Source organism: Aulonocara stuartgranti, assembly GCF_965226115.1.
Source record: "Aulonocara stuartgranti genome assembly, chromosome: 20".
Classification (NCBI taxonomy): Eukaryota; Metazoa; Chordata; class Actinopteri; order Cichliformes; family Cichlidae; genus Aulonocara; species Aulonocara stuartgranti.
This window is the reverse complement of record NC_138956.1, coordinates 19,974,825-20,002,005: the sequence shown is the minus strand read 5'-3', so window position 1 is coordinate 20,002,005 and position 27,181 is coordinate 19,974,825. Positions and strand designations below refer to the sequence as shown.

Sequence of the window (27,181 nt, the reverse complement as noted above, 5' to 3'; positions counted from 1 at the left end):
TTTAGTCTCTTGGCCACACAACAACAACTCACAGCAGAGCAGGAGTGGAGGGGGAGGGGCGCGGTTGGCCGGTTAGGCTGTGACTGGACAGCAGGCGGGAAAGTGATGTGACGGAAGTGAAAGGAGAGCAGAAGTAGATGGCGGGAGAGATGATGTAGAGGTGAAATAAGATAACGGGAGGAGGGATTTCAAGTGATCATAAAATCCAGAATGGCCGTCGTTTGGTGAGTGGAACCAGATTCAGCAACAACACCAATAAATAAGCATGTTGGGAGATTAGGATGTCATCCAGGGAAGACGGACGTTGTTTTGCTGTGCTGTATTTTTATGTGAAGTGTATATATTTATTTTTTATATTGCATGTATTTTGTGCAGTGTTTTATTTAGTTTGCATGTTTTTAGTTGCCGGCAAATTGTCCTGGAGAGACTCCGCCTTTTCCCCCGTTTTTACTAATTGGACACACCTGAGAGAAAAGAAAAGGTAATTTACAGAGTGCTCAAGGACACATAAGAGGTTTGGAGCCGGTGTTCAACAAAAATGTAACACGGAGAATGCGAGACAGACAGAGGAAAGACACAGACGATCAGAGGGGAGAGCGAGAGACGATCAGAGAGTAGAGATGATCAGATGGAGCAGACGACCAGCGACTGGGAAGAGAGATTACCAGCGACTGGAAAGGGGAAACGATCAGAGGAAAAAAAGGCAGATGACCAGCGACTAGGGACGCGTAGCGGCAGTCTGGTGGCAATAACGACAAGAGCCAGCTCGTGCACTGCGGGAGAACAGAAGCAGTGAGACCGCGGTGCCGATTGCAGTTTGAGGAAGTGGCGGGCGGAGTTGAGAGCTCTGCCCACCCGGGTAAGTCTTTGACTTATCCTTTTTATAAAGTAAACTGCCAAAGGAATAGTGACTGCCGCTCCCTCCCTTTCTTCAGTGCACCAGGACGTGGAATGCGGGGAGGAAGGCGAGGACTCCGCTGGGTTTCCCTCTTTTAATACTACGCTGGACCTCTTAGTTTTCTGTGACTTTTAGGCCGTGGTGGATTCCACTGGACTTTTAATGTTGTGTGTTATTGATTTTTATTGTGTCTTCCCTTGGCCAAGGTTGTTTTAATTCATTTTATATTTTTAACTATTTAAACATAATAAATTATATTTTTAATTCTACAGTTTTTGTATCGTGTGCTTTTCCCTCGGCGGCTCCACTGCTCTGCCCGCTTTGAGGAAGGTTTCCTTCCTTTTAAAAAACACAAACCATCTTGGAAACATAATCAGCCTTTCCGCTCCGGTGTCACAAACACAATGCCAATATTAACAAAACTAACAAGGTTAGGCCAAGTGTTACGACCCGGCTTGGGGCCATGGAAGGTAACATAAACGAGCCCATCACAAGGGAGGTCAATATAAGAAAAGGGTTTATTACAAACACAGAACTGAAAACTGTTAGTGTAGCTTACAGCGAATCACTAATTAAACAACACAAAAGAACTCTCACACATTCAAATACAAATGAAAACTAGCCACTCAGGCAGAAACACATCTCAAGGCTACTCATGCAGAACTCCCACGCTTAACCTGAGTTAGGCAAGCGGGGTCAAGGACAGAGGCAAGAGGGACAACTTGCCTGCTCAGTCCAAAAACATAGTCTTCCCCTGAGTGAAGGATCCTCAGGCTTTTGTTGCCACAATGAACACAGTTAGTCGCTTCATTGGTCCCTGGAGCACCACAAATCCCCAGGCAGTCAATGGTCTTGAGGACTGGCACATTAAAATCTACATGCAAGTGGGCAGGCACGGGTCCCCAGCCAGCCAATCGTCTGTGAGTCCTGGCACGCTTGGATTTCTTTACAGGATGGCCGGCCACTTCCTCCGAGACCAGGGGCCTTAACACCAAGTTTAAAAAAAAAAAAAAGGAAATTCAGCAAAGCTTGAAAAATAAAACTGAAAACTAGAATAAAAAATAAAATCAAATGTCCATCAAGATCTTTACAACCAACAACATAAAATTTATCTTGATTGGCTAGTCTAATTCAAATAAATAACCCCTAAAGCCCTGCCTAATGAGAAACCTGACGCAGGGTCATTTGCATACTAACAGTGATTGGATGTTTAGCTCGGGGGAGGGTGAGTGCAGTGTGAGCCTGCGCACAAACAGAGCACGGAGGGAAAGAGCGAACGAGAGGTGAAACCTATAATCTCATGTGTGCCTTTTCCAGTGGATTTTTCAACTACTGTAGTAAATCCTGTCCATGTTCAGTTTGTGGGTAATCTATTAATTTCTTTCTCAACTTCTAAAAGAAAACAGATTAACCTGATTTTTAGATACTAACAGTCTCTTCTCTGGGGATCAGAATGGGTTTCATAAAGAAAGGGATGATGGATAGTTTATTATGTTTGGAATCAGAAATCAGGAAAGCTCAAACAAATAAGGAAATGATGATAGCTGTCTTCTTTAATACAGGCATACAACGTGTTATGGAAAACATTAAACCCAGAAATCTAGGCGTAAATGGAAAATTGTAGTATTGAATTATAAGACTGATGAAAGAATATAATTGTCTTCCCTGCTATTCTCCTGTTCACACTCCAGTCCAGAAGGTGGGATAAATGCATCTGTAAGCTGATATGTCAAACGCCATCAACCCCCAAAGAAGAAGGGAGGAGGACAGCACTACTGTGGTAGTGGAGCAGTGCGTTTGCAGACATAGCTGCTGCTGAAGAAGCGGACTGAACCTAGAGAAGAGACAGAAGCTAAAGTATTGATCCCGTCAAGTTAGTGTGGATCTGATACCAATATTAACATCTGTGTCACTTCTATTGATGCTTGTATTGATCCGCCCAGTCTCAGTTGAAGCAGCAATGAGTTCAGTACAGTATCTGAGAGAGTTCATCAAGGAGAGACTAACTGCTGTTTATGAAGAAATCTTCTCAGAGGTTCAAAAAACCATCATCCAGTATGAGGAGGAGATCAACCGTCTACGCAGACAGGATATCAACCGGAAACCTGACAGAAACTCACACATCATAGGTATGGACATGTTTTTAACAATGTGCTGTTGAAGCTGAGATTCTTCAGTATGATTAGCTTTACTAGAATATGTTAAACTGGGTATCCTTTGCTCATCCCAATCGGTCGCAGCAGATGGCCCGGCCCCTCCCTGAGCCTGGTTCTGCCGGCGGTTTCTTCCTGTTAAAAGGGAGTTTTTCCTTCCTACTGTCGCCAAAGTGCTCACTCAAAGGGGGTCATATGATTGTTGGGTTTTTCTCTGTATTTGTTATTGTAGAATCCACTGTACAATATAAAGTGCCTTGAGGTGACTGTTGTTGTGATTTGGCGCTATATAAATAAATAAATTGAATTTATCAGTGCTGTAGTTCAATGTTCAGTGATGGACTATGTTGAACTGGTGCAGGTCGATGGTCACTGATAGGTTAGGTTTTAATACATTTTAATTCATTTATTTATTTAAATTTTTTCTCTAACAGATTCCAATGTTGAGTACATCAGGCATTAGTGTTTTAGATCATCTGTAAACACTGAGATTGTGCAGTAAAATATAGTTAGATGTCAGCGGAATACACATTTAACAAGTTGTTAACAGCCTTCTCTGAAGTTGAAGTGAAGTTTCATTTAAAAAAGGATTTTACACACTGTAACAGGGCAGCCCTTAGCGGCTGGAAACACAGTGAGACAGACCAAGGCAAGCGTAGTGGAACAAAGTATTTATTTGCTATATGGCTCTCCTTACAACAATTAACTTGTCGAGCTTCTGCACAGCACAAAAAAAAATCCACCCTCTAATGACAACTGGCAGCCTTAAATATGTTCAGCTGTCACAGACTTAACCATTATTCCACTCTCAGGTCAATTCTTAAATCCCAACCTTCCACCACAGTACACAATATATCAATAAGAATAAATAAATACATAAATACATTTTCACATTTACATATTAATAAATATTTCACACTTTAATGTTACCCCAAACCCAATATTATAAAAACCCAGAAACCCAAGCACAAAAAGATTCACCACACTCTCTTTACCAATGGTCTCTCCCGGAACCTTTAAATGGTGTCTGGACCCCAGGGGAAACATTTGCCCAAACACCTTGAAGAGGACACAGGCAAGAAAGGTGAGTAATCATTAACTTACAAACACTTATTTGCACCACTTTTATCCCTAGATTTCACACACACATTTGCCTTAGTTTTCCTTATTGGTAAACCTTAATCACAATCTCAATCACCATTCTTCTCTCCTGACAGTAGTGATGGCCAAATGAAGCTTTCCGAAGCACTGAAGCTTGTATTGAAAAACGGTTCATTACTCGAAGCTTTTCAACACAGTCCTCTCCGGTGACATCTGGTGGTGAAAATTTTGAAGAGCAGCTTGAATCTGCAAAATAAAACGGACTGCTCAATTATCACTGCTCACTCAAGAGTGGAGTTCTCTCTGATATTGGGCCACCGTTCCGTTGCTTTGAACATGTAATTGGTTTTGTTTTCTCGATTGGGGGGCTGAAAAAAATGTAATGCGTATTTGCGTAATACATTTTGATCAATAAACTTTCCCTATTTAAACATGCACTATGGTGGCCTTTCTTTGCTCATAACTCCTTGATGTTGGTAAATACAATAAGTGAGCAATATATATAATATACATATGATAATGCACAGCACATTATGGAGTATGCCCCTGCTGTGAAGTCCTGCCTCCATCTACTTGTCGTTTAATCACTGGACAGCTGGACAGGTTCATACAAAATATTAGATTAGGCCAATTGTCCTATACATATTTTTGACCTAGGGGTGGGATTGATTGTGAACTGGAAAGGGAAAATGCTTAGGAAGCTGAGTAGGGCTGCATCGTCACTGATTTGTAGAATCATTTTGATTCGATACAGGATCCGATTCAATTTGATTGGAATCTGGAAAGTTTTGCCTCAGTCAGAAATATTACAAGTCTGATCATTTAACAGTATATATCCATAATTTCGTATCTATTAAAAGAAAGCTGACACATGTGAGACTCAATTAGAGATGTAAACAGAGAGTTATGAAACCTGCAGCTGCAGAAGCCAGCGAAAAAAAAAGAGGCAAACACAGCGCGGACCCGCCGACACATCAAAATCTGACTCTGACGCGTCGGGTCCGCGCTCTGTGTTCACGTTTGTATGCAGAATCCGTAAACCTGCTCCCAGTTACTGTTTTAGCTGCATGGTGTTTGACGACATGTTGTGAGGTTTAACCTGAGATGCTGGCGTTTCAGGCATAATAACGTTAATTTACAAATCGACACGGGATTTTAATGAATCAATATCACTTTATTCAATTTAGCATGGATTGTAATCAGAAAGGCGATAATCAAAACCCACCCCTAATCAAGAACTTGCAAAGTAAAAACATGATCAATGTAAGGTAGCCCTTTTGTTATTTACAGTTAACAAGAGGATTAGTGTTACTGTGCGCTGGCTGAGTCTGTTTCTTTTCTTAGAAATAGTTTCTCCTGCCCTGGAGAAAATCCACTTGCATGGAACAGAAGAGGCTGTGGAGTGCAGGAACTACACTGCAAGTTGGTAGATATGCAGGTATTCCTGGGTCCTGCAGACTATCACCTAAAAACAATAAACAAAATGATTTTCTAAACTGTAGCAATGTCATGTACGTATAGTGTCAAATACATTTTTGTAGTCTTCATCAGCTTTAATTCACATGGAAGTGTTCCTAAAGTCATATGCTGTAATGATATTTACATTATGAAAACATGATTTTGGACATTTCAAGTTTTTCACTTCGGCAGATAAAATGAATTGAGCAAAATCAACTCAAAATATTCCCACACGCCAGAACGTCCTCTCTTCCTCGCTGGCTCCATATCTGTCAGTGGAATGATCACCTCGTCGCTATCTGTCACCATCAACACACTCCACGAATCCCGTGGATGATTCACTTCCTTATATCTGTTTGAATCAGGTACCGAAGCAGTTACGTGCGTAATGAAGCTTCGGACGTCACTGGTCATGTGACTTTTGCCAAACGAAGCAAGCCTCGACACAGTGCTTCTGAACCAGTGTGTTGTTTTTTTCGACACACGCTCCGGAGCGTCAGCTTCAAGCGGGCCATCACTACCTGACAGACAACCACCACATTCCTTGACGAGGAACAGCTGTGCAGGATCTGAAACAAGGCCACCAACTGACCCTAAAATTCCCAATAAATAGTCAACAAATATTTAAACTTCTTGTGTGCAAATCCATGCTTAAAGTGCAATGCTCATAAATTGCTTGATAAGGTGCTTTTAATAAAGTGAAAGGTGTGCTCTAAAGTGCTATACAGACAATACAATATAAATAAATACAGTAAGGGAGTCCTCTTCCTTACACACACTGATGTTTTCATGGTGGTCACATTGCATTTTAGTTTGGTGAACTTTGTGTCTTTGCTCACAGTGAGGATCCTTGCTGTGAGTGTGCACAACTATTTCCCTGAGCGTGCGTGTGCGTGGGGCTTGTAATGGGTCATATGATAGGCTGATCACCATTTCTTGGTTTTTGATTCATGCTTTTAAAAATATTAGTTTTTATATCACTGTTATGTTCCCCTGAGGGGTCTAGGTGGTGAGGGGGAAGTAACAAAAAGTGTCCGGGTGAGGAAAAAGAGTTAAGGAGGCAAACGGGTTAAATTAAACAGTTTTATTAAAGTAGCTCAACTAAAAGAGCCGCTATCACCATTTAAGAAAACAAACAAAACTCAGGCGTTGGTCAATAAAGTAAAACATAAGCCAAAAAGAAAGAGCAGCTCACTAGCTGCAAACACAGACACGCAGCTCACTAGCTGCAAACCACAATAACACAGCTCACTAGCGGCAAACACCACAAACTCTCAGCTCACTAGCTGTAACCACTCACATGGCACTCTGGCCCAGAGCTCACCTTTCCCTGGGGTTAAATACCTTTAATTACTGATGAGAGTCAGCTGTGTAAAAGGGAAAGGTGGCACCTCAAGCAGAAGCGATTGAAGGACACTCCCACACAGGCACCTTCAGGAGGAGGCCCTGCTAGGGCCGTAACAATCACTAAATATAAAAAATATATAGTTTTTGTATCACACAATAGTGATTATTGTTCTTGTGTTTCTTTATTCCTCAAGACCTCCCAAAACAACATGACTGTAAGGAAGAGGAGGATCTGGATGAGCAGCAGGTCTGTAACCAGGAGAGGAACTCCAGTCTGGACCAAGAGGACCCAGAGACTCCGCAGATTAAAGAGGAAAAGGACAAACTTGGCAGCAGTCAGAAGGGAGAGCAGCTTGGGCTGAAGCGGGAGGCTGAAGGCATTATTGTCTGGACTGATAAAAAGCAGCTCAGACTGCTGGAGACCATCTGGAAACCTGTGATAAAGTTACACAGAATAGGTATGTAAAACTATGTTGATTTAATAAAAGTGAATATAACTCACAGACAGCTCAGTGGACCAGTGGTTAGCACTGTTGCCTCACAGCAACAAGGTCCTGAGTTTGACTCTACCAAGTAGCCAAGCCTTTCTGTGTGGAGTTTGCATGTTCTCCCCTTGTTCACTATCCAGAGACATACGAACAGCCGGGTTAGGTTAGTTGGTGATTTTAAATTGCTCATAGGTGTGAATATGAGTGTGAATAGTTGTCTGTGTTTCTGTGTTGACCCTCCGACAGACTGATGAACTGTCAGAGAATTGAAGGTCAAAAAGTAATAAGCAACATGAATGAATCTCTTCAGCCTGATTTTCTGTTCTTTATTTAAACACATTTCCACCATTAACCTGTGCAAAACGGTGAAAATTAGTACGTAAAAATTCACCAGAATGAAAGACGTGAAACATCTGGGTTTCAAATTTCCACTCACTGGTCAGACAAAATCTACACAGAGACACAAAGTCAACAACACAAGTTTCATTTTGTTCTGTTATCAGTTTAAGTTAAAGAATTATGTTTCCTCTGCAGCATGGAAATGGTAAATTTGAACAGTTTACAGGTCTGGGTAATATGAATAAATATTTCTATTCTGTTTTGGAAAATATGGAATTCAGAGTTTCTAAAGTTAAATTTGTTAGACAAGAAGAGTGTTTTCATGGCATTTCAAGCACAGCCAAAACGTTTACTACTGTGTAAGAGAGCTCTTCCCCAGCATGCCTTCTTGTAACTGCGGCCAATTCAGACATCCACATTCATTTAACAAAAAACAACATCTATTTATTTTATATATCAAAGACATAAGAAGCTGAACTTTGAAATTTGCTAATAAGAGTGTCAGAACTAAACATTTGCATCAGTGCCCAAATAATTTGTCACGTTTGTAGACTTTAATTTTAGTGGTATATGTGAGCAACAGGCTCACTATGTAGAGACCTGCTAATGGTTCAGACCAGTAAATATTTTCTCAAATGTTTGTTTTACTATCATCTTTTCCCCTTTGTGCATTCAGATGCCCTACAGCAGCATGCTTTTGAGGAAGAGGAGGTTCTTACAGACCAGCAGGTCTGTAACCAGGAGAGGAACTCCAGTCTGAACCAGGAGAAACCAGAGAATCCACAGATTAAAGAGGAAAAGGAGGAACTTGGCAGCAGTCAGAAGGGAGAGCAGCTTGGGCTGAAGCAGGAGGCTGATACCTTCATGGTGACACCCGCTTATGAGGAAAGTGCCTACAGTAAACCAGAACCAAACAGTGAGCAGCTCCTTTCTCACAGCTCTCCTGAAGCAGAGACCCGAGATAATGAAAAAAGTCAGCATGTGGTCTCAGGAACTACTAGAAATACAGAGCTGAATGAGAGACGTCACAGTCAAAGAGTAGACAACCTTCCTGTGTCATCGAGTAAAAGTAGAACGGACACAAAGAACAAGTCTGTACAATGTGAAGTGTGTGGAAAAACTTTACAGGATGAATACAATATGATTACACATCTAAGAGTTCACACAGGTGAAAAGCCGTATTCCTGTAGCACCTGTGGGAAAAGATTTGCTGACTTATCAACATTCAAAAAACACAAGAGAATTCACAAAGGTGAGAAGCCGTATTCTTGTGGCACCTGTGGGAAAACATTTGCTACTTCATTAGAAGTCAAAAAACACACGAAAAGTCACACAGGTGACAAGCCGTACCCTTGTAGTACCTGTGGGAAAAGATTTGCTACCTTATCAACATTCAAAACACACAGAGTTCACACAGGTGAGAAGCCGTACCCTTGTAGTACCTGTGGGAAAAGATTTGCTACCTTATCAAAGGTCAAAACACACACGAGAATTCACACAGGTGAGAAGCCGTATTCCTGTAGCACCTGTGGGAAAAGATTTGCTGACTTATCAACATTGAAAAAACACAAGAGAATTCACACAGGTGAGAAACCGTATTCTTGTAAATGGTAAATGGCCTGTATTTATATAGCGCTTTACTAGTCCCTAAGGACCCCAAAGCGCTTTACATATCCAGTCATCCACCCATTCACACACACATTCACACACTGGTGATGGCAAGCTACATTGTAGCCACAGCCACCCTGGGGCGCACTGACAGAGGCGAGGCTGCCGGACACTGGCGCCACCGGGCCCTCTGACCACCACCAGTAGGCAACGGGTGAAGTGTCTTGCCCAAGGACACAACGACCGAGACTGTCCAAGCCGGGGCTCGAACCGGCAACCTTCCGATTACAAGGCGAACGCCCAACTCTTGAGCCACGATCGCAACCTGTGGGAAAAGTTTTGCTGACTTATCAACATTCAAAACACACACGAGAATTCACACAGGTGAGAAGCCATATTCTTGTAGCACCTGTGAGAAAAGATTTGCTTCCTCATCAACATTCAAAAGACACATGAGAATTCACACAGGTGAGAAGCCGTATTCTTGTAGCACCTGTGAGAAAAGATTTGCTTCCTCATCAACATTCAAAAGACACATGAGAATTCACACAGGTGAAAAGCTGTATTCTTGTAGCACCTGTGAGAAAAGATTTGCTACCTCATCAACATTCAAAACACACATGAGAATTCACACAGGTGAAAAGCCGCATTCTTGTAGCACCTGTGAGAAAAGATTTGCTTCCTCATCAACATTCAAAAGACACATGAGAATTCACACAGGTGAGAAGCCGTATTCTTGTAGCACCTGTGAGAAAAGATTTGCTTCCTCATCAACATTCAAAAGACACATGAGAATTCACACAGGTGAAAAGCCGTATTCTTGTAGCACCTGTGAGAAAAGATTTGCTACCTCATCAACATTCAAAACACACATGAGAATTCACACAGGTGAATTCTCCTATCTCCCCTTCTCTGAAGATAACCGTATTGTGAAGAAGCAGCATAGCTTGAACTAAGTTGTCACATGCAACGTGGGGTTTTTTCTTTCCTTTTTTTTTTTTTTTTTTTTCTTTCCTGCTTCCTCTCTCGGCCACATTGTTTATGCTGCGGTTGACAGGACAACCAACTGCTGGACATCCAGGAGGATGTTAAAATTCAACATATCTCTCCTGACAGCTTGTAACGTTGCAGAAAGGAGACTTTTGTGTTTTTTCAATGTGTTGGTGACTGCATAAAACACAAGTTAAGAGAATAAAAGGATATGGTTTAGCTAGCAATCATTTTTGCAAGCTATAATTTTATAGTTAGCTAATTTAGTTGGCTAATTTACCAGCCACATAAGCCCTGGGAGTTTTTGTGTTTCAATAACATTAAAATCAAATGAAGGTTCCTCCATTATTCAAATTCCTACTGATGCTAAATAAAGTTGACCCTGATGGATAAATTCCATGGCTGTTCCCTTTCATGAGTGAGTGATATTGGTTTTTGGTGTCTTCTCCCTGTCGTATGATGAGGGTAGAGCTGTACATTTTAGTTAGAACATGGTTTATCATATTTAGGTTGAAACTAACTTGCTAAATTCATGTGAACTTCTAACTCCACTGAACTTGGTGAAGTCCTTATTGTAACACCTCTGAGAACAGCTGCACATTGAAAGACCGTTTTTAACTCTCAGAGGTGCCTCAGTTGCTTTGACTGTGGGGACTGAAGGAGCATCTGGATCTGGAAACTTCAAACAACATCAAACAAACAACTTCAGACAGGACAACAAATCTTTCAGCCAGGTATTGCCCCTTGGTAGCATAAGAAAGAATGCAGCTTTAAGACACTTCTGTGTCAGCTTCACTATTAAAAACCTAAAACACATCCATCTTTAATACGATCTATTATTGTTACCGATATAACGTCTGAAGCAAGAGAATCACTTACATTTTAAATGAAGCAAATGTGAAAATCAACCATAAATTAAATTATATAATAAAACAGTATCTAAAAAGAGCTTCTTGCATTATTTTAATAGTCAAGATCAGCGCCTCTTAAAACTTAGAAAGAAAAATCTAAGACCAAACCACATCAACACAGACAAATTCAGCGTTTATTCTGATCTCAGTGCAGCTCCTACAAGCAAATATAACGTTTTCAATCCAGCTGCTGATTAAACTGAATAAAACTTGTCATAATAAAACTTTTTGCAAAGCATTTGACAGCAGTCAGACACTTTTCTTTTTCCCTGCCATGTTTTCTTTACAGCCCAGGTTTTACTGCTCAGGAAAAACAACTCTAAGGGGAAGCCTTTGTTACTCAGTGAGAAGTCAAGACTAGGGTTATTTTTTAAGCTCATTTAAAATACCTGCTGTACAGGCTATAAAAAAAATGTACATTTATGATCACTATATCAACAAACATGCACAGAAATACACAATAAAAACATAACACTCAATAAAACAGCTGAAACAGCTAAAGCTGAAAGCCAGTCAGAGTAAACTGATTTCTAACAGAGTCTTAAAATGATCAGACACCTGTTATGTTAATCGGGGAGGTTATCCTAAAGATTAGTGGCAGCCACCAAAAAGACTCTGCCACCATGTTCACGAGATACTAGACATATTTCTTTGGCTGAATGTGATTGTGCTGCTGATTTTTGCTGGATGTTTCACAGATGTGCTGAGCAGGCTCACTTTGACTTAAGCTACCACTGTACTGATTCTTTGGTAAGTGTTGTGTTTCCAGGTGCTGAATTGTACTATATGCTGTTTAGCCAACAGAAAGCTGAATTTCATTTAAAATACACTTAATGACAAAAGATACTTGACTGTTGATTTGGTTTACCATTAATAATCCTGGAAGTTAGACGACCTCTGGAAGGTGGACTAGCTTTAGATGAAAACCATACTCAGGTCTCTCCACTTATGCTTATTTTTAACAGTGGACGTCTTTCAGGATCTTTCTCCACCAACCAACATGGAATCTACTGCCTTCATCAGATGCTGCTCTCCGCATAGTTTCATTTGCCTTTCATGATAAAAGTGACCACTCCATGAGAACCATGAAATACTCTTCAGCGTGTGACACAAATTTCCCTCTTGAATTCACAATGTGTAGTTTCATAAGCATTATATGTCTAAATGATGCAACACAGATACTCATTTTTTCTTGAGCCACAAGCATGTCTGCAAGAAAAATGTCATCTTACCTTTCTCTCGTTGAGCAGGCATTTCAACTCTACTAAGTTAGGAAAATAAGTGAAAAAGACCAAACAATTGATCCAGGGCAGGCAAAGGCTCTTCCATGCTCACGAACAAGAGAGTGTAAGGTGAAGATAAGGGTTATTTGAAATCAGCAAAGCTTCCAGAAGAGCTTGTGGAAGATAGACTGAGAGAGAAAGAAAGGAGAATAATTTCTGATCATTCTTTTTCATGTCCACAGGCCTCAACATCCAGGGAGAAACCCAGGACAGCACGGAGGACTCATGCACGGCCCTGAAGCTTTACAGGAAGTTCCTGGAACTGTTTCAGGAAGGAGAGAATCATTACGGGACGAAGGTCTGACACAGTCTGACTTACACTTCAGCTGCCATCTTGTTTTTAAAAATGGCTGCCCTCCAGGAAAAGTAACATACCTGTATTTAGTCAAAGGAGCTTGCAAAGAAAAACGTCTGGACTTCTTTAAGTTGCTTGAAGACGTTTCACCTCTCATCCGAGAAGCTTCTTCAGTTCTAAGGTCAAATGGTGGAGAGTCCCAGATATAAACCTAGTGGGACTAACCCCCCACAGAGGGACAAAAGGACCCCCTGATGATCCTCTAAATGCCTGAGCCAAGGTGTGAAACTGGGTGTGGGTCCCAATCAGCCAGAGTTTCGGGTGAGTTCATTGTGAAACTTTGTTGTGGGAAGGCGAGGCCTCGAACTCGCGACGTTCACCTCGATGCACTACTTGCCAGCGTACTATCGCAGTGAGCTAAACTACCTGGCCCCACCTTATCATGCGAATTCCTGAGATCAGATGGCCCAGGATGTGAGTGGGTGTTGGATATTCACAGACGTGGACTACAGCTTTCTTGGCTGCTGCCTCAAAGCACATTGTGCGCTTTCTATCTTGCGTGCTGCACATTATCATTTATTATTTAGTAAGTACTGATATCTACTGCTAGCTAGTTTATTGTGATGGTGCTTTTTTTTATTATGTTGCTCTTTGTTGTTTGCTTTCTCTTCTGTTTTTTTTCTCCATACAGGTGACCCAGGTGTTTTTTTTTTTGTTTGTTTGGTTTTTTTTTTCTTTCTTCCCCCCGTCTCTTCTCCCCTTTGGTTTTCTTTCTCTCCCTCTCTTTCTTTCATTCTTTCTCCCTGTCCTATCCCCCAGTCATGTCTGTCCCTTTTGTAGCAACTGAAAATAAAATAAATTCATAATTATAATAAAGGTCAATCAAATGGACCAATATGGCAAGGCCATGATGATCCACTTGGTAAAATAAATCTGCTTGGCATCTTTCTTGGCCTTAAGACAACAATTCTGATGGCTATAGATCCAAACGGGACAAAAAATAAATAAATAAATAAAAAAGGATGTGAGTGGGCGTTAACGCATCTGGGAAGGGATCTCAAAACTGGATTATAGATGGCAGAGAGTTGGTGTCGTAAACCCCCGCCTCTGTTCAAAGATGGTCGCTCACAGTGGACATAGATGGCTTCTTTCACTCCTCTTTCAAACCATCTGTCCTCTCTGTCCAAACTGTGAACATTGGCATCCTCGAAAGAGTGTCCTTTATCCTTAAGATGCAGATGGACTGCTGAGTCTTGTCCTGTGGAGGTGGCTCTTCTATGTTGTGCCATGCGCTTGTGAAGTGGCTGTTTGGTCTCTCCAATGAAGAGGTCTCGGCATTCCTCGTTGCACTGTACAGCATACACCACATTGTACACTCATATGTTTTGGCGTTTTGTCTTTCGGGTGAACCAGTTTTTGTCTGAGCGTGTTGCTGGGTCTGAAATGCACCAGGATGTCATGCTTGGAGAAAACTCTCCTGAGTTTTTCTGATACACCGGCTACAACGTCTTTGTGATGGACCGAGCAGTGAAGGAAACTTAGGCACAGGTTAAAGTCCAAAAAATGATTTTTTATTTAACCCAAAAAACATAATTGGTTAACTCATGCAAAAAGAATCAAAATCTTGGGCCCATAAAAAGAGGTCAAACTAACAAAACTCTACTCAAAGTTAACAACACAACTGATAACTCAAACAAACTGACCTAACTTAATGAGACAAAGGGGAAACTTAAATAGTGGCTGATCAGCCCACAAAAACAGGAAAAGGGGTAAAACACACAAAACCTAACTAAACCAAACATAATGAACTCCAATTCCCCCCCCATGGTCCTGAGTTATGGCGTGAACCAATTTGTAGCCTTCCTTTAAAGCTCGCTCTGCCCCTTTTCCACCTCTTGGCTCCTTAATCAAGGGACTGGAACAGCTGCAACTAAGGTAACTCAGAAAACAAAAGATTAATCATACATAACAGTGTAAACTAAAATGTGTGCACTTATTTTAGAATGCAGCGTTATGTGGATATATTAATTAACTAAACCAAAACCAGTTATTTATTGTCCTGTAAATAAATTCCTATATTTAAAGAAAGAAATGTGAATGCAATGTTACTTATAAGCCTCTACACTAACATGGTGGGTATTACCACTGTGTGGCTGTAAGTGCAGCCATCACAGTCTTCAAGTAACTTAAAGAAGTCCAGACGCTTTTCTTTGCAAGCTCCTTTGACTACGATGACCTGGATGACTGAGAACCTTCACAGACATACCTGTATTTAGTTTGTTTGCACAACCAAAAAGCAAAAACTCAGAAGACCTTTAAGACCTTTAAATAATGCATATTTAGGACCTCTGAAATTCAACATCCTCTAGTGTCTCAAAAAATGTTTTCCTTGCTGCTTTAACACAGCCTCACCTGTGATCTGATAAATGTTAAGATTCAGTTCAACCTTTGTCCCATTTATCCACATTATATTTCATAGATATGCACAATAAAACAAATTGTTTTTATTAAACAGACAAATTTTATACATAGTACATATAATTTGCAAATTGACAGAAATCCATGAGAATTAATTGTCAAAGTTGCCATTAAAGTCAAGCATCAATCTTTGCTCATATTTTTGTTATTGTACTTTTATGTTTAGCTGTGACTAACTGAACACATTTGTGTCCTGCTTTGAATGAAAGGGTCCATTTCTCATTTTAATCATCTTTTCAGTCAGGTCCCAATTAGGCATTCTTTAATTGTTAATAGGTAAATATGAGGGTTGGGATCAAAATGTTGTGCTCCCTCTCTGTCTCTCCATTTCTGCTCTTCAGAAATAATACTGATCTTTTATGGAACAGCAAAACTGAGATGAACTTTTCTTTTTTAATATCCTCACACAGATCGACCCATAATTGAAATTGGAGCGATTTTCTTCTACTTCGTTTTTTTTTCTTCTCTCAGTCAAAACATAACCACGATATTCAAATATCAAAATGCAGCTGTTAGTGTGACCTTGTCGGTGTCAGACTCCAGTAAGACACAGCCTCACACAGCCTGCAGAAAATAACGAGCAATTCGCGCAGTTACTTTGCTACACTGCTCTCGTGCTCTGGGGGGCTTGTAGATGTCTGGGGCCTTGATCTCCTCCATTCCTGCTTCATGTCCTGGGGGGCAGGGCTCCCCACACCTACTATTAGACAGTTACACGGAGAACCCTTGTGAATATATGGATCTACACGCACACAGGTGTGTGTTGTCGGACTTGTGTGCTGCTCAGTAACATTCAATATTTATTATTTACTGTTACTTGTGGTTATGTTGGTTGTTGCTGTGGATGCGGATGTGCTCATGTGTAAGCCGCTGCTTTGCGCTGCGTTTGGCTGGGAATTGTTGAAATTAAATATTTACATCTTCGTATATGAATCACATGAATTAGCGCACTGTGCATCACCCCAAGGAAATTTCTACTTACTAAATCTGGACCTGGATATCAGCTTCACACCAGCCATTCGTAGTGTTATAAGTCTACTTCACGATCTTCTGAAGAGTCCTGAGTGTTTGGTGACTTCTGACTGACTTTTAAGTTTAAACAATACTCTGGCACGGAAAAGGTTACGGCTTTCTTTGGACTTTTATACCCCTGAAAAAATGCTTCCTCTCTCTCACAGAATCTGTTGATTTCGGAGCCTTGAACTGGTTCAAAGGCCTTGACTGTCTTACTCGCCACATATTGACAACAATATTCGTACTGATTTATTTTAGTATTATTGTCGATATTACAATATTTCTGAGACTGTAATAGCTCGTTTTTAAGCTTCCCAGTTATCAGTATTGTGATCACACTATTGCTTTAATATTATTGAGACTACACAACACATTCATCCCTGACCTCCACATATCCAGCTGAACAGGATTACTATACTCTGTGTAGATTTACACATTCTTTCGTGGAACATTGAAATAACTGTGTTGTGTAGTTTTTTAACATATCTCCTGGATCATTACTAACTGTATGTTTAGTTTTACTTGTAGAGTTGTTGGTAAGACCAGACAAGGAGTTCAAACAATTTCATTTTATGGTTCCCAAAACAAAACAAGCCGAAAAACAATGAAAATAATGACATAAACCTTTAAAAACAACTGTAAGAGTGAGCGGTAAGAGTGTGCATATTATCCAGCAGAGGGCACCATTATATCAAAAAATCATTCAAATGTGACTTAAAGCTTTATTAAATGAAGCACATCTATTAAAGTATAGTTACTACTTTTGGTGGTGGCTGTAAATGCTGCACTTGAAGCACAGTCCTTACCAGTTAGAGCATTTTAAAGATGTCGAGGTGAAATATTGAGGACAATTTTTTCAAACTTGCTAAATGTGTCATTTATAGAAGAGAAATAACAGCTTTTGAAAAATTGAACGTTGATCTGAATTCTGAGAAAGCTGCAAAAAGTTAGCTGGAAAATGAACAGTGCAACAGATTTCACAGAATCTGGTGAAAAAAAACAAACTAAATTCATTGTGGTTGGAATCTGTTTTAATCAAGATTTTCATGGATTCGTGCACATTCTCCACTTCCTGGTATCAAACAACAAACATTTTACAGTGCTCAGGATGACTTCATTTACATGCAACAAGTTTGACTTTTTCCTTTAAAACAAAAACAAAATGCTTCAAATTCATATTTTGAATGATCACTTTCCCCCCCTAAACCTCTCTGAAATAAAAAGCTTATATTTAGATATGATAAAAACAACTGAGTCACTGACTCAAAGCAAATAACTATAAAATATGATACAAAATAAGCAGCCCGAGCATCCTCAGGTCATGGTGTTGCTCACAGTCCCATCACAGAGGGAAGCACAGCAGCACCCGTGGATGGAAGGAGAGTGCATTCAGTCCACTCAGACGGACTATCTCATGTCCGAATCCGGGACTTTCCAGTTCAGCTGGAAGCCTTTGTCGTAGACTTCGTAGAGCACTTTCGTCACGTAATGATTCCCTCCTTCCTGATACAGCTCCAGGTACTTCCTGTAAAGCTTCAGGGCCGTGCATGAGTCCTCCGTGCTGTCGTGGGTTTCTCCCTGGATGTTGAGGCCTGTGGACATGAAAAAAAGGTCAGGAATGATTAAAATGAAAGTGTTCAGCTTCAGATTACAGTGTGGATATGAGGAATTAACACGTACGCTTTAGTGCATGAACTCAAAAAAGCCTCTAAATACTTTGTTGTTCAGATTTAATTCCAAGATGAGTTTGATGACAACTAAAACATCATGAACTATACTGACTTCGGTAACATGAGCGGATTATCCAGTTTACATATTTGGATCCTAATCCCTCTCGCTGTAATAATGTGATTTAATTCGATTACAGACTCATATTTGGATTATTTGGATTTGATTTTGTTTTTTTTGTTTCTACTAACTTACCAAGAAAATACCAAGCAAGGAATTTCAGAGAAATCATCCTCTTGTAGGGCAATCGGAAGAGGTGCACGGTGTCGATAACTTGATCTTTGGGAACCTTAAGAAACAGAAAATAAAAAACATTAAAATCAAAGCACATCTATAAAAAAAAATCACATCTTTAAACGATATGAACTAATTTGAAATTTAAAACTGATGAAATAACGTACCACTAAATTAATGACACGAAAGTCATTCTGCAGGCCGTGGCCGACGAAGCGAACTCCTGCATCGATGAGGAAGCGTAGCTTCAGGTAGGTCGACTTCAGCGTGGTCACGTGCTTAGAGGATACTGTGGCATCCAGGTCTCCAGGTTCGATTCCAGAGTATTTTGTCAAATAGTCAACCACCTGGAAGAACAAATTGACAAGTTAGCGGGTGGATCCTTGAAACATTATATATTCATTCTTTTAGGTCATCGTGGTCTTTTCTCTCTGCAGCTTCTCACCTGCTCCTGAGTGGAGATGTAGTCATCGATGAAGGGGACCCCCTCGTTGGGCCCCTGACCCCTCACACAGGTGATCCTGGCCACAGACATCTGACTGGGCGTGATGGTCGATTTGGTGCCGTCGCTATGCAGCACTGCTTCCTCCTGCAAACGCACACATTCAGGGGTCAAATTTGTTTTAAATACTTGAGTCAGATTAGCTGAACTACTGAAAATATGTACTAGGAATATTTAAAATTGTTTTTGATCCTATATTATAATAAATGATGGTATCATAGCCAGACTTACCTCACTGAGCTTTACAAACTCAGCGTCCAGCCCCACCAGGTCACCAGCCTGCGGCATCTCACTGACTGTGAGTGGGATGAAAGTGGCGTCTGTCTTGCTCTGCTTCTCAGTCCGATATAAGTCAGATTTGACTTCAGACTGATTGTGCTGACACTCACTGCGGAGGTCGTATTTGGTGTGGTAGTTTCTCTTGGCGTAACACAGGATGGCTGGCACTTTCCAGTTCACATCAAACTGTGCAGCCTCAGTCTGAAAACAAAAGGAGAAACATTTTTAAATGACTGCACACATTAAAGTTAGCATGAATAAACAAGCAGGAATCTTATCTAGGATCCTTACCTGCTCAATCGGCTCAATGAGGAAGTCATTGAAGAGGTACCACTGCTGGCGAGAGACTCCCTGAAATAATAAAATCATTTTGAATGTTAAAAATGAAACTTTTTGTAGTCAGCAGATGTCAAACTTTTCTTATCTAAGCGTCGCTCACCTCTTTTCTTTGATGGTAGGTCTCACCCACTTTGATGTGTGCGACCAGATTACCACCCGCGCCAGCGTCCAGGATGTGCGGCACCGTGGCCACCAAGTCATACAGAGAAGCTCCCTCCGCCTGTTCAGCAGCACTTAACTAGTAATAGAAAGTGCAAATAATTGTAAGATAAACTTTTTCATTTCACAAAATTCATGTGTTACAGAAACAAAAACACTAAAACCAACCTATAGTTCAATATCTACAGATTAGTGTAATAATGTTTTAAAAATATTGCTCCTGGAAATATGGTTTTAATCTTGAAGTGAAATTTTAACTTGGTGATGAAAAGTTACTCAATTATTTCTTCAAGTGCAAAGATCAGCTGAAAATCTAAAGTCCTCACCTCCTCGCCCTCAGGCCAGCTGCTGATCTCCAGTCTCTGACTTTTGCTGAGGGACATCTTGAGAGTGGCGGGGATCCACACGTGACGCTGATCCTGATCTGTCTTCTGCATGGATTTGTTGAAGGTGTACTATAAAAACAGAAACATGGGCAATCATGTAAATAATGAACAGATAAATCAGTTTCTTTGTTTCTTTTAACTGTATTTAAACACGGTGAATCAGTGGCTTACCTCGGCCTGAACCTTCCAGAATTCAGCCTCTTTGCTGCTGTTCACCTCACAGTTTATCACCAAAACATCTGGGAGACGTCGAATGTTGCGTGTCTGCACCTACAGTGTAACACAAAGAAATGATTACCCTGCACAACAGGTAACAATCAACCATAAATGAATTGTCATTATGAGTGAATGAAAGCTGTAACTCACTGTGATACTTGTCACAGTTTCCACACCATGTGTGAGATCTCTGCTGCAGGCAGATGCTTTTCTTCAGGATCTCAGCAAAGTCGTGCTCCTTTATTCTTTCTCCTGAAGTGTCAAAGTACAATGAATATCAGTGTATACATCAAATCAAGCAGATATTTCCCTCTGCTCATTCAAAAACTAAATTAATTCAAACCATTATGTAATCATTAATAGTTCAAGTTTCAAAGACAGAGTAATTCACAGTCACAGATATCCATGCTCTCAGTGCTCTCAGACTCACCTTGAGAGTCAGGGTAATGCATGTTGAACAGCAACATGAGGGAGGAGTAGACTGTTTCTATGCCACAGAGACACGGGCTGCGGTTCTCAACTTCAGAACAAAACAGCTCTCTAATGACAGAGTCGCCAGGGGAGCCCAGAGAACTGCAACACAAACACAAATCACAGTTTCAGAAACCAGAAGGAAAACTCTGCATTTATAAACAAACATAATGATAAGACTGGGACAGTGTCCAGTAAGAATGCAGGTCAACAACGATGTGTTTTACCTGCTCCTGGTCGTCCTGTAGGCCCGTGGATCCTCCTGCTCCTGTGTCTCCTGGAAGAGCTGGTAGAGGATGAAGTGATTCCATCTCTGGATTAAGCGACCTAGCTCGACTGTTCCTGTCGTCTCCTCACAGTTTGAGAGGATCAGGCCCATCTCTTTGGCTTCAGGGACGTTTCGAAGTGCTCTGAGGAAGTTGCTGGCCTTAAGGAAGAAGACATTAGAGGTTACTTTGGGCAGTCACAACAAAATGAGATTTCAAAGTAAGAGCCTTGCAATCCCCAACAGATTGAAAACAAAGAAAGAAAGAAACTTACCTGACATGGATCTCCTTGTGACAAATCCAACATGTGGAAGAGGAAGCCGAGTTCACAAGCCAAACAAAACTCCTTGTGGCACAAATGATTCTGAACAAGGCAGCGAACTGGCTCCAGGAAGTATAACACCTAAGATGCAAACATAAAAGACCCATGGAACATTTGACAAATTGTCTCATATTAAAAATTAAATGTACACATTGTGAATCTTCAGCTTCTTACCTGGATCATGCAGTTACAGTAGGCGTTGGGAATCTGCGGCTCCAGGCCAGCAAACAACGTCCTGTTGTAATGTTTGAAGTCAAAATCTTCCCGTCCACGTTTAGAGTATTTAATTGTCACCTGAAGCACAACAAACACATCTTCGTCACATGTTTGGGAAATCAAAGCTTGTAGCAACACTCTAGAAATTGTTACATGTCATATTTAACTGTATCTCTATGAACACCAGGGTGAAACGTAGCAAGTCCAACCTTTCTGTACTTTTCGGGAACAATGTGAAGGAGCGGCTCTTCATCACTCTCTGTTGGAGATTCAGGGATGTGGTTGTAATAACCAGGTGACCCTTCTTTATTTGCAGGGACCTGCAAACAACAAACAGGAAAAAAAAACTTAAAATACACCACGTGGAGATGGGTTTAACTTTTTTTTGTAAATTTATTACAATATTGTAAAAATGACAGTTTAAAAGAGAAACAAGTTTTTTTTTACATACCTGGTTACAGGGGCAGGCAGAAGGATTTTCCACATAACTGTTGAAGCCAACAGTTTCAATAGTTTGTGGGATTTCTGGGTCCATCCCAGGAGCCCACCTGTTAAAAAGAAACATGTTTTAGATGGAAACCTTTAATGGGAACTACGTGAGACTCTAACCATTTATATCAACTGGGGAAGACTCGACATTATCTTACAAACTTTTATTGAATCTGAAAACAATATGTATGAACGCTCTAATGCAAACTCTTCAGTCTCGTTAGTGATTGTGTTACCTTGAGCTGGGTGTAGCCTGGGCAGTGGGGATGGGAGAGCAGGGCTGCAGGTTATGATTCCAGGCCAGCTGAGGCTGTGCATCCACAACGCAGGGCTCTCTGGAGTAGACGTTAAACATAACGTCCCGAGTATCGGACCAGAGACGCACACACCCCCCCGAATCTCCAAAGGCTAAGGCTTGTTTGCTGGATGAGACCTCAAAACTTGTGAGAAAGTGGCCGTTTGTGTTGACGTGGAAAATATCCGCCATGTTGGCGAGGCCAGTGGGCTCACAGAACTGACACTCACCTGGAAAAAGACACAGAATGCAGGCAGTTATAGCAAAGCCACAAATCACACAAAGATTTTGTGTGTCACATTTATTGGCCAAACATAGTAAGACTATGCTACAGAAAACTGGACTAAAGAATCCTGAAGCCAGCTTCATACCTGTCTGTGAGATGATTGCGAGCCGTGACGTGTAGGTAGGAAGGAAGCGCACAAAGAATGGATCCACATGCACCCAAAGGGGGGTTGCAGCTCGCATCATGCGGAGGTCATACACCATCAGGAAACGTTCATTCAGCCCTCGGCTGGAGAACCCACTCACAGCCAAAAGGTTTCCATGAACATCAAAGTGTGACAGGCCGCCAGGAAATGCGTCAAACTTTTGTGTCCTAAATGTGCGCAAGTCTCGAAGGGTCACCTGTTATCAGCAGAGGGTCAGTGTTAGAGAGATATAAACCAAACCTCATCAAACTGATCCAATCAGGGGATACTTACTTTGCCAGAAGGATGCCCAAAGACGAAGAAACGATTGGTCTGACGCATTATTGTCACTCCAGGTGCCTCCACTGTGAACTGAAAGGACAATCAAGACAGCAGACAGTCAGACACTCGCTGTGAAGTCAGTTGTATGATGTGCCAGTGGTGTAAGCATAGATAGTTGTGGATTTTGATAAACATAAGCCTGGTGTCTTACTTTTTGAGTTTCTTGAAGTGTGTTCATGTCAATTTCAACCACATAGTTTTGTAATCCCCCCATGAGCAGCATGTTATCAGTCATGAGGAGACTGTGCATATCAGCTCCTTCTTCCATCCTGCAAAGCACCAAAAATGGCCATTAATTCAATAACATAAGGAATAATTTCACAGCTTCAGCTCATCAACAGTCAATGTAACACTTACCGATAATCAAACATGACGAGGCCTCCACGAGTGTAACATCTGAGGTTGCACTCAGAAAGGAACAGCACGCCTGTTTCCAAACTCTGTATGTGTCTGATGGCATCAGTTGCGTGCACTTGGAAAGAAGAGTAGTGTGCCATCGTAGGTCCAAGGAAGGATTTTACATGACCCTAAGAGAAGGGCACAAATATTATTACAGAGTGCAACGTTTAAGGTGAATGTAGAAGAAACAAACTCTGCTGAAGCATCATTTTGGCTCTTACCGTGTAGTTTCCCATCCAGAGCATTTCCCGCTGCAGGTCAAAATGTGTTGCAGTGACGGGGATGCCAGCTTCTGAAACTTTACTGTGCAGCTCAGAAAAAATCCCCTTCCTTACGTGCACAGGCTCAGGAACGGTCACAGCCAGCTCCTGTGTGTACACTCCCACGTCTTGGTGGAGGTTTGGATTCAGATATGAGTTCATGGAGGGCTCCAGTCCCCCAGGAGTCCACTGAGGAGACCAGTGAGGAGTCCAGTGAAGAGAGTTCATAGTCCTGTGATGGTTGGCCCAGTATTCACCTAATCTTGTGCTGAGAGCTTCAAAAATCTTCTTCAGCTAAATCAGCCTGCAGAGGAACTGGAACTTCTGTAAATAGTAGTACTTGCAGGTTTAATCCCAATCTCTTGAAATGCAGAAAACTGGAGTCCAGATCTAAAGTCTGATGGATAGAGCCACGTATTTAACCTCCACTGGGATTCAAGGCGGTCCTAAGAGTCGTTGACTGTTCCTGCATTAAACGTTAGGCTCACAGGTTTCAGGGTCTGAATCAAGGTGAGTGCGGCTGAGTTTACATGAATACAGGTGTGAATTCTTTAGGAGACGTGGGCATCATATCATCATTAAGCCCACATTAAGGTGTCAGAGGGGGGTCGACCCAGTTTTTGCCTGAGCGTATTGTTTCTGAATTGCACCAAGATAATGAGTTTGATCAGACTGGGAGGACCTCGTTTAGCACGCTTAATCCACACCTTGATTAACAGCCGTCGTCAACAGGTCGTCAAAAGCACCAAATTCCTTGGTGTCCGAGATGCACCAGATGTTGAGTTTGATTCTTCTGAGCTTCTCCAACAAATTTGCTGCATGTTGGACAACAGTTATGTTACACATATTGTAACAAACTAACCATGATTTAATCAATTAAATGGTCCTTTAGCGTGACTGTTGTTAAAATTCACTGGATTAATGTCAGAGTTCAGTCTTGATCCTGTGTATCCAGGTAGTTGTTGTTCTGAAGTGGTGATCAAAAAGTTGTGGAAATGGATCCATATAGATATTAAAATAAAAATTGACTGGATTAATCTCAGAGTTCAACATTGATTAAATGAAATTAAAGTTTTAAACTTTACAGGCTTTATTTTCTCATCCACTTAATGAAAAATACAACTTTTGGTTTAGTCCTAGCTGAAACCATATAATCCAAATTTGATGCTCTCATTGGTTGAGTCAGTTTAATTGAAGCTAATAGTTGACTGTTGATTAAAGATAGTTTCAGCTATTGTCTGTTATCTGTTTCAGTGGTATTGATTAACCTTGGAATGGTGATTGTTTGGTTTTAATTAACAAAGGACCATCAGCACTTATCCAAACTGCATTTGTGTGAATAAAATAAATGACAACCAACATTCAAAAACACAAAAATGAGCACTTTTATTGATTTCATCATGTTCCTGTTTCCATCAGTTTATTCAACAAACTAGTTATAACAAGTTTATGATCTTACAATAAAGACACTTAAGTCATTTTCCTCAGCCTGTGCTTTTCTGGGTCAACTTCCTGTTTCATGTTTGACCCACTCACCTGTGTCACAGCAATAGAACATGAAAATTTAAGCTTTTTAACTTTTTTAGTAAAGAATTTAACTCATCGGGCGAGGAAATAAACCCTGTGTAGCCTTAATTCAGCTTTTAACATGTTTAGTGTTACTAACAAAGAAAAGATCCACAGACATGATTTGGGCCGAAACAAAAGAAAAAGTCTTTTATGGGGCAGGGTTGTTGGAGACCAGGCGGGGCTCATTTAACCCTTCTGATTCACACCTTGATACCAGCTTGAAACCTGTGACCCTAAAAAACAAAGACAAGCTCAACGACTCTCAGGACCACACCAACCATAAAATTAAACAACAGTTTGTCCCATTTTTGGAAAACATCTTTTGCTTCTGGAGTAAAATAAAACAAATACTATAAAGATTAGTTTCATGTGGTTTGAGCGACTTCCTGTATCTGTCCTTGTGACAGCAGAGTTAGAGAAAGTGTGCAGCAGATTAGTTTGAGTTTCAAACACAATTTGTCTAAATGTTGAAAAAGCCTGAATATTTAAATACTGTTTAAGTCTTCTTTGATCTTTTATTTCACAGTCTGACTTACACTGCAGCTGCCAACTTGTTGCCCTCCAGGAAAAATATAATACATAAATTTGTATTACATGAACATTGCCAAGTCATTTACTGGCTAATAACTTATATTTATCAATTACATTTAGTACATTTAGGACCTCTGAAGGGTAACATCCTCTAGTGTCTCAAAAATGTTTTTACTTGCTGGTTTGACACAACCTGAGCTGTGATCTGATGAATGTTAACATTCAGTTCAACCTTTGTCCCATTTATCTACATTATATTTCATCCATATGCACAATGAAACAAATTGTTTATACATTTCTCATTTTACTCAGCTTTTCAATCAGGTCCCAATCAGATATTCTTTCATTGATGTTTTGAATATGAGAGAGGTATCGAAATAATAATGATCGAAAGGTTGCGCTCCCTCTCTGTCTCTCTGTTTCTGCTCATCAGGAATAATTCTGATCAGTTATGGAACATCAAAACTGAGCTGAACTTGTCGGTCTTGCATTCACTGTAATGTACGGTTATGTTGGTTGTTGCTGTAGTTTCCCTGCTTTGTTGTTCTCTTCTTGCATGTTTTTCCCCTGGCAGGTGATCCAGTTAATTTTAGTGTCTTTTCTCTCTGTTCCATCTATTTTCTTTCCATCTCCTTTGTGGAGCCTCTTCCCAACTTCTCTCGTCTTTCTCTTCCTTGTCCACCGATCTAAAACATGTTTCTTTTCAACAGGTGGGCTTCTGGGATGGACCCAGAAATCCCACAAACTATTGAAACTGTTGGCTTCAACAGTTTTGTGGAGAATCCTTCCGCCTGCCCCTGTAACCAGGTATGTAAAAAAACTTGTTGCTCTTTTAAACTGTAATTTTTACAATATTGTAATAAATTTACAAAAAAAGTTAAACCCATCTCCACGTGGTGTATTTTAAGTTTTTTTTTCCTGTTTGTTGTTTGCAGGTCCCTGCAAATAAAGAAGAGTCACCTGGTTATTACAACCACATCCCTGAATCTCTAACAGAGAGTGATGAAGAGCCGCTCCTTCACACTGTTCCCGAAAAGTACAGAAAGGTTGGACTTGTTATGTTTCACCCTGGTGTTCATAGAGATACAGTTAAATATGATATGTAACAATTTCTAGAGTGTTGCTACAAGCTTTGATTTCCCAAACATGTGACGAAGATGTGTTTGTTGTGCTTCAGGTGACAATTAAATACTCTAAACGTGGACGGGAAGATTTTGACTTCAAACATTACAACAGGACGTTGTTTGCTGGCCTGGAGCCGCAGATTCCCAACGCCTACTGTAACTGCATGATCCAGGTAAGAAGCTGAAGATTCACAATGTGTACATTTAATTTTTAATATGAGACAATTTGTCAAATGTTCCATGGGTCTTTTATGTTTGCATCTTAGGTGTTATACTGCCAG

General features: G+C 40.7%; 1 protein-coding gene, 1 long non-coding RNA gene and 1 pseudogene across 4 annotated transcripts in view; 2 read left to right on the top strand and 1 right to left on the bottom strand.

Annotated features, from left to right (window-relative positions):
• LOC309697709 (PAN2-PAN3 deadenylation complex catalytic subunit PAN2-like) overlaps nucleotides 1–23,904 on the bottom strand; it is a 36,711-nt pseudogene extending 12,807 nt beyond the window's left edge. Inside the window, exons 1-22 of the transcript XR_014280796.1 lie at nucleotides 23,638–23,904; nucleotides 23,375–23,544; nucleotides 23,169–23,286; nucleotides 22,970–23,047; nucleotides 22,637–22,892; nucleotides 22,207–22,495; nucleotides 21,933–22,029; nucleotides 21,691–21,801; nucleotides 21,440–21,559; nucleotides 21,218–21,346; nucleotides 20,905–21,104; nucleotides 20,637–20,779; nucleotides 20,357–20,458; nucleotides 20,162–20,260; nucleotides 19,931–20,059; nucleotides 19,546–19,683; nucleotides 19,398–19,457; nucleotides 19,059–19,307; nucleotides 18,771–18,914; nucleotides 18,493–18,672; nucleotides 18,287–18,380; nucleotides 17,571–17,955 (exon numbers count right to left, since the gene is read on the bottom strand). The product of XR_014280796.1 is annotated as a PAN2-PAN3 deadenylation complex catalytic subunit PAN2-like (transcript). The remainder of the gene's footprint in view (nucleotides 1–17,570; nucleotides 17,956–18,286; nucleotides 18,381–18,492; nucleotides 18,673–18,770; nucleotides 18,915–19,058; nucleotides 19,308–19,397; nucleotides 19,458–19,545; nucleotides 19,684–19,930; nucleotides 20,060–20,161; nucleotides 20,261–20,356; nucleotides 20,459–20,636; nucleotides 20,780–20,904; nucleotides 21,105–21,217; nucleotides 21,347–21,439; nucleotides 21,560–21,690; nucleotides 21,802–21,932; nucleotides 22,030–22,206; nucleotides 22,496–22,636; nucleotides 22,893–22,969; nucleotides 23,048–23,168; nucleotides 23,287–23,374; nucleotides 23,545–23,637) is intronic.
• LOC309697710 (uncharacterized protein) lies at nucleotides 1,971–9,345 on the top strand (the record flags this gene model as incomplete). Its single annotated transcript, XM_082519827.1, has 4 exons — nucleotides 1,971–3,027; nucleotides 7,152–7,415; nucleotides 8,461–9,201; nucleotides 9,308–9,345. Exons 1-4 carry the CDS (start codon nucleotides 2,820–2,822, stop codon nucleotides 9,343–9,345), a joined length of 1,251 nt encoding a protein of 416 aa, XP_082375953.1. The 5' UTR covers nucleotides 1,971–2,819.
• Nucleotides 10,064–12,773, top strand: LOC309697762. 2 transcript variants are annotated; one of them, XR_014273905.1, is made up of 3 exons: nucleotides 10,064–11,116; nucleotides 11,992–12,640; nucleotides 12,759–12,773. It is a non-coding gene; the product is annotated as an uncharacterized lncRNA (long non-coding RNA). The 2 variants fall into 2 exon arrangements; XR_014273906.1 differs by lacking the exon at nucleotides 12,759–12,773 and having other exon boundaries at nucleotides 11,992–12,043; nucleotides 12,259–12,715.
• Nucleotides 23,905–27,181: the final 3,277 nt, after the last annotated feature.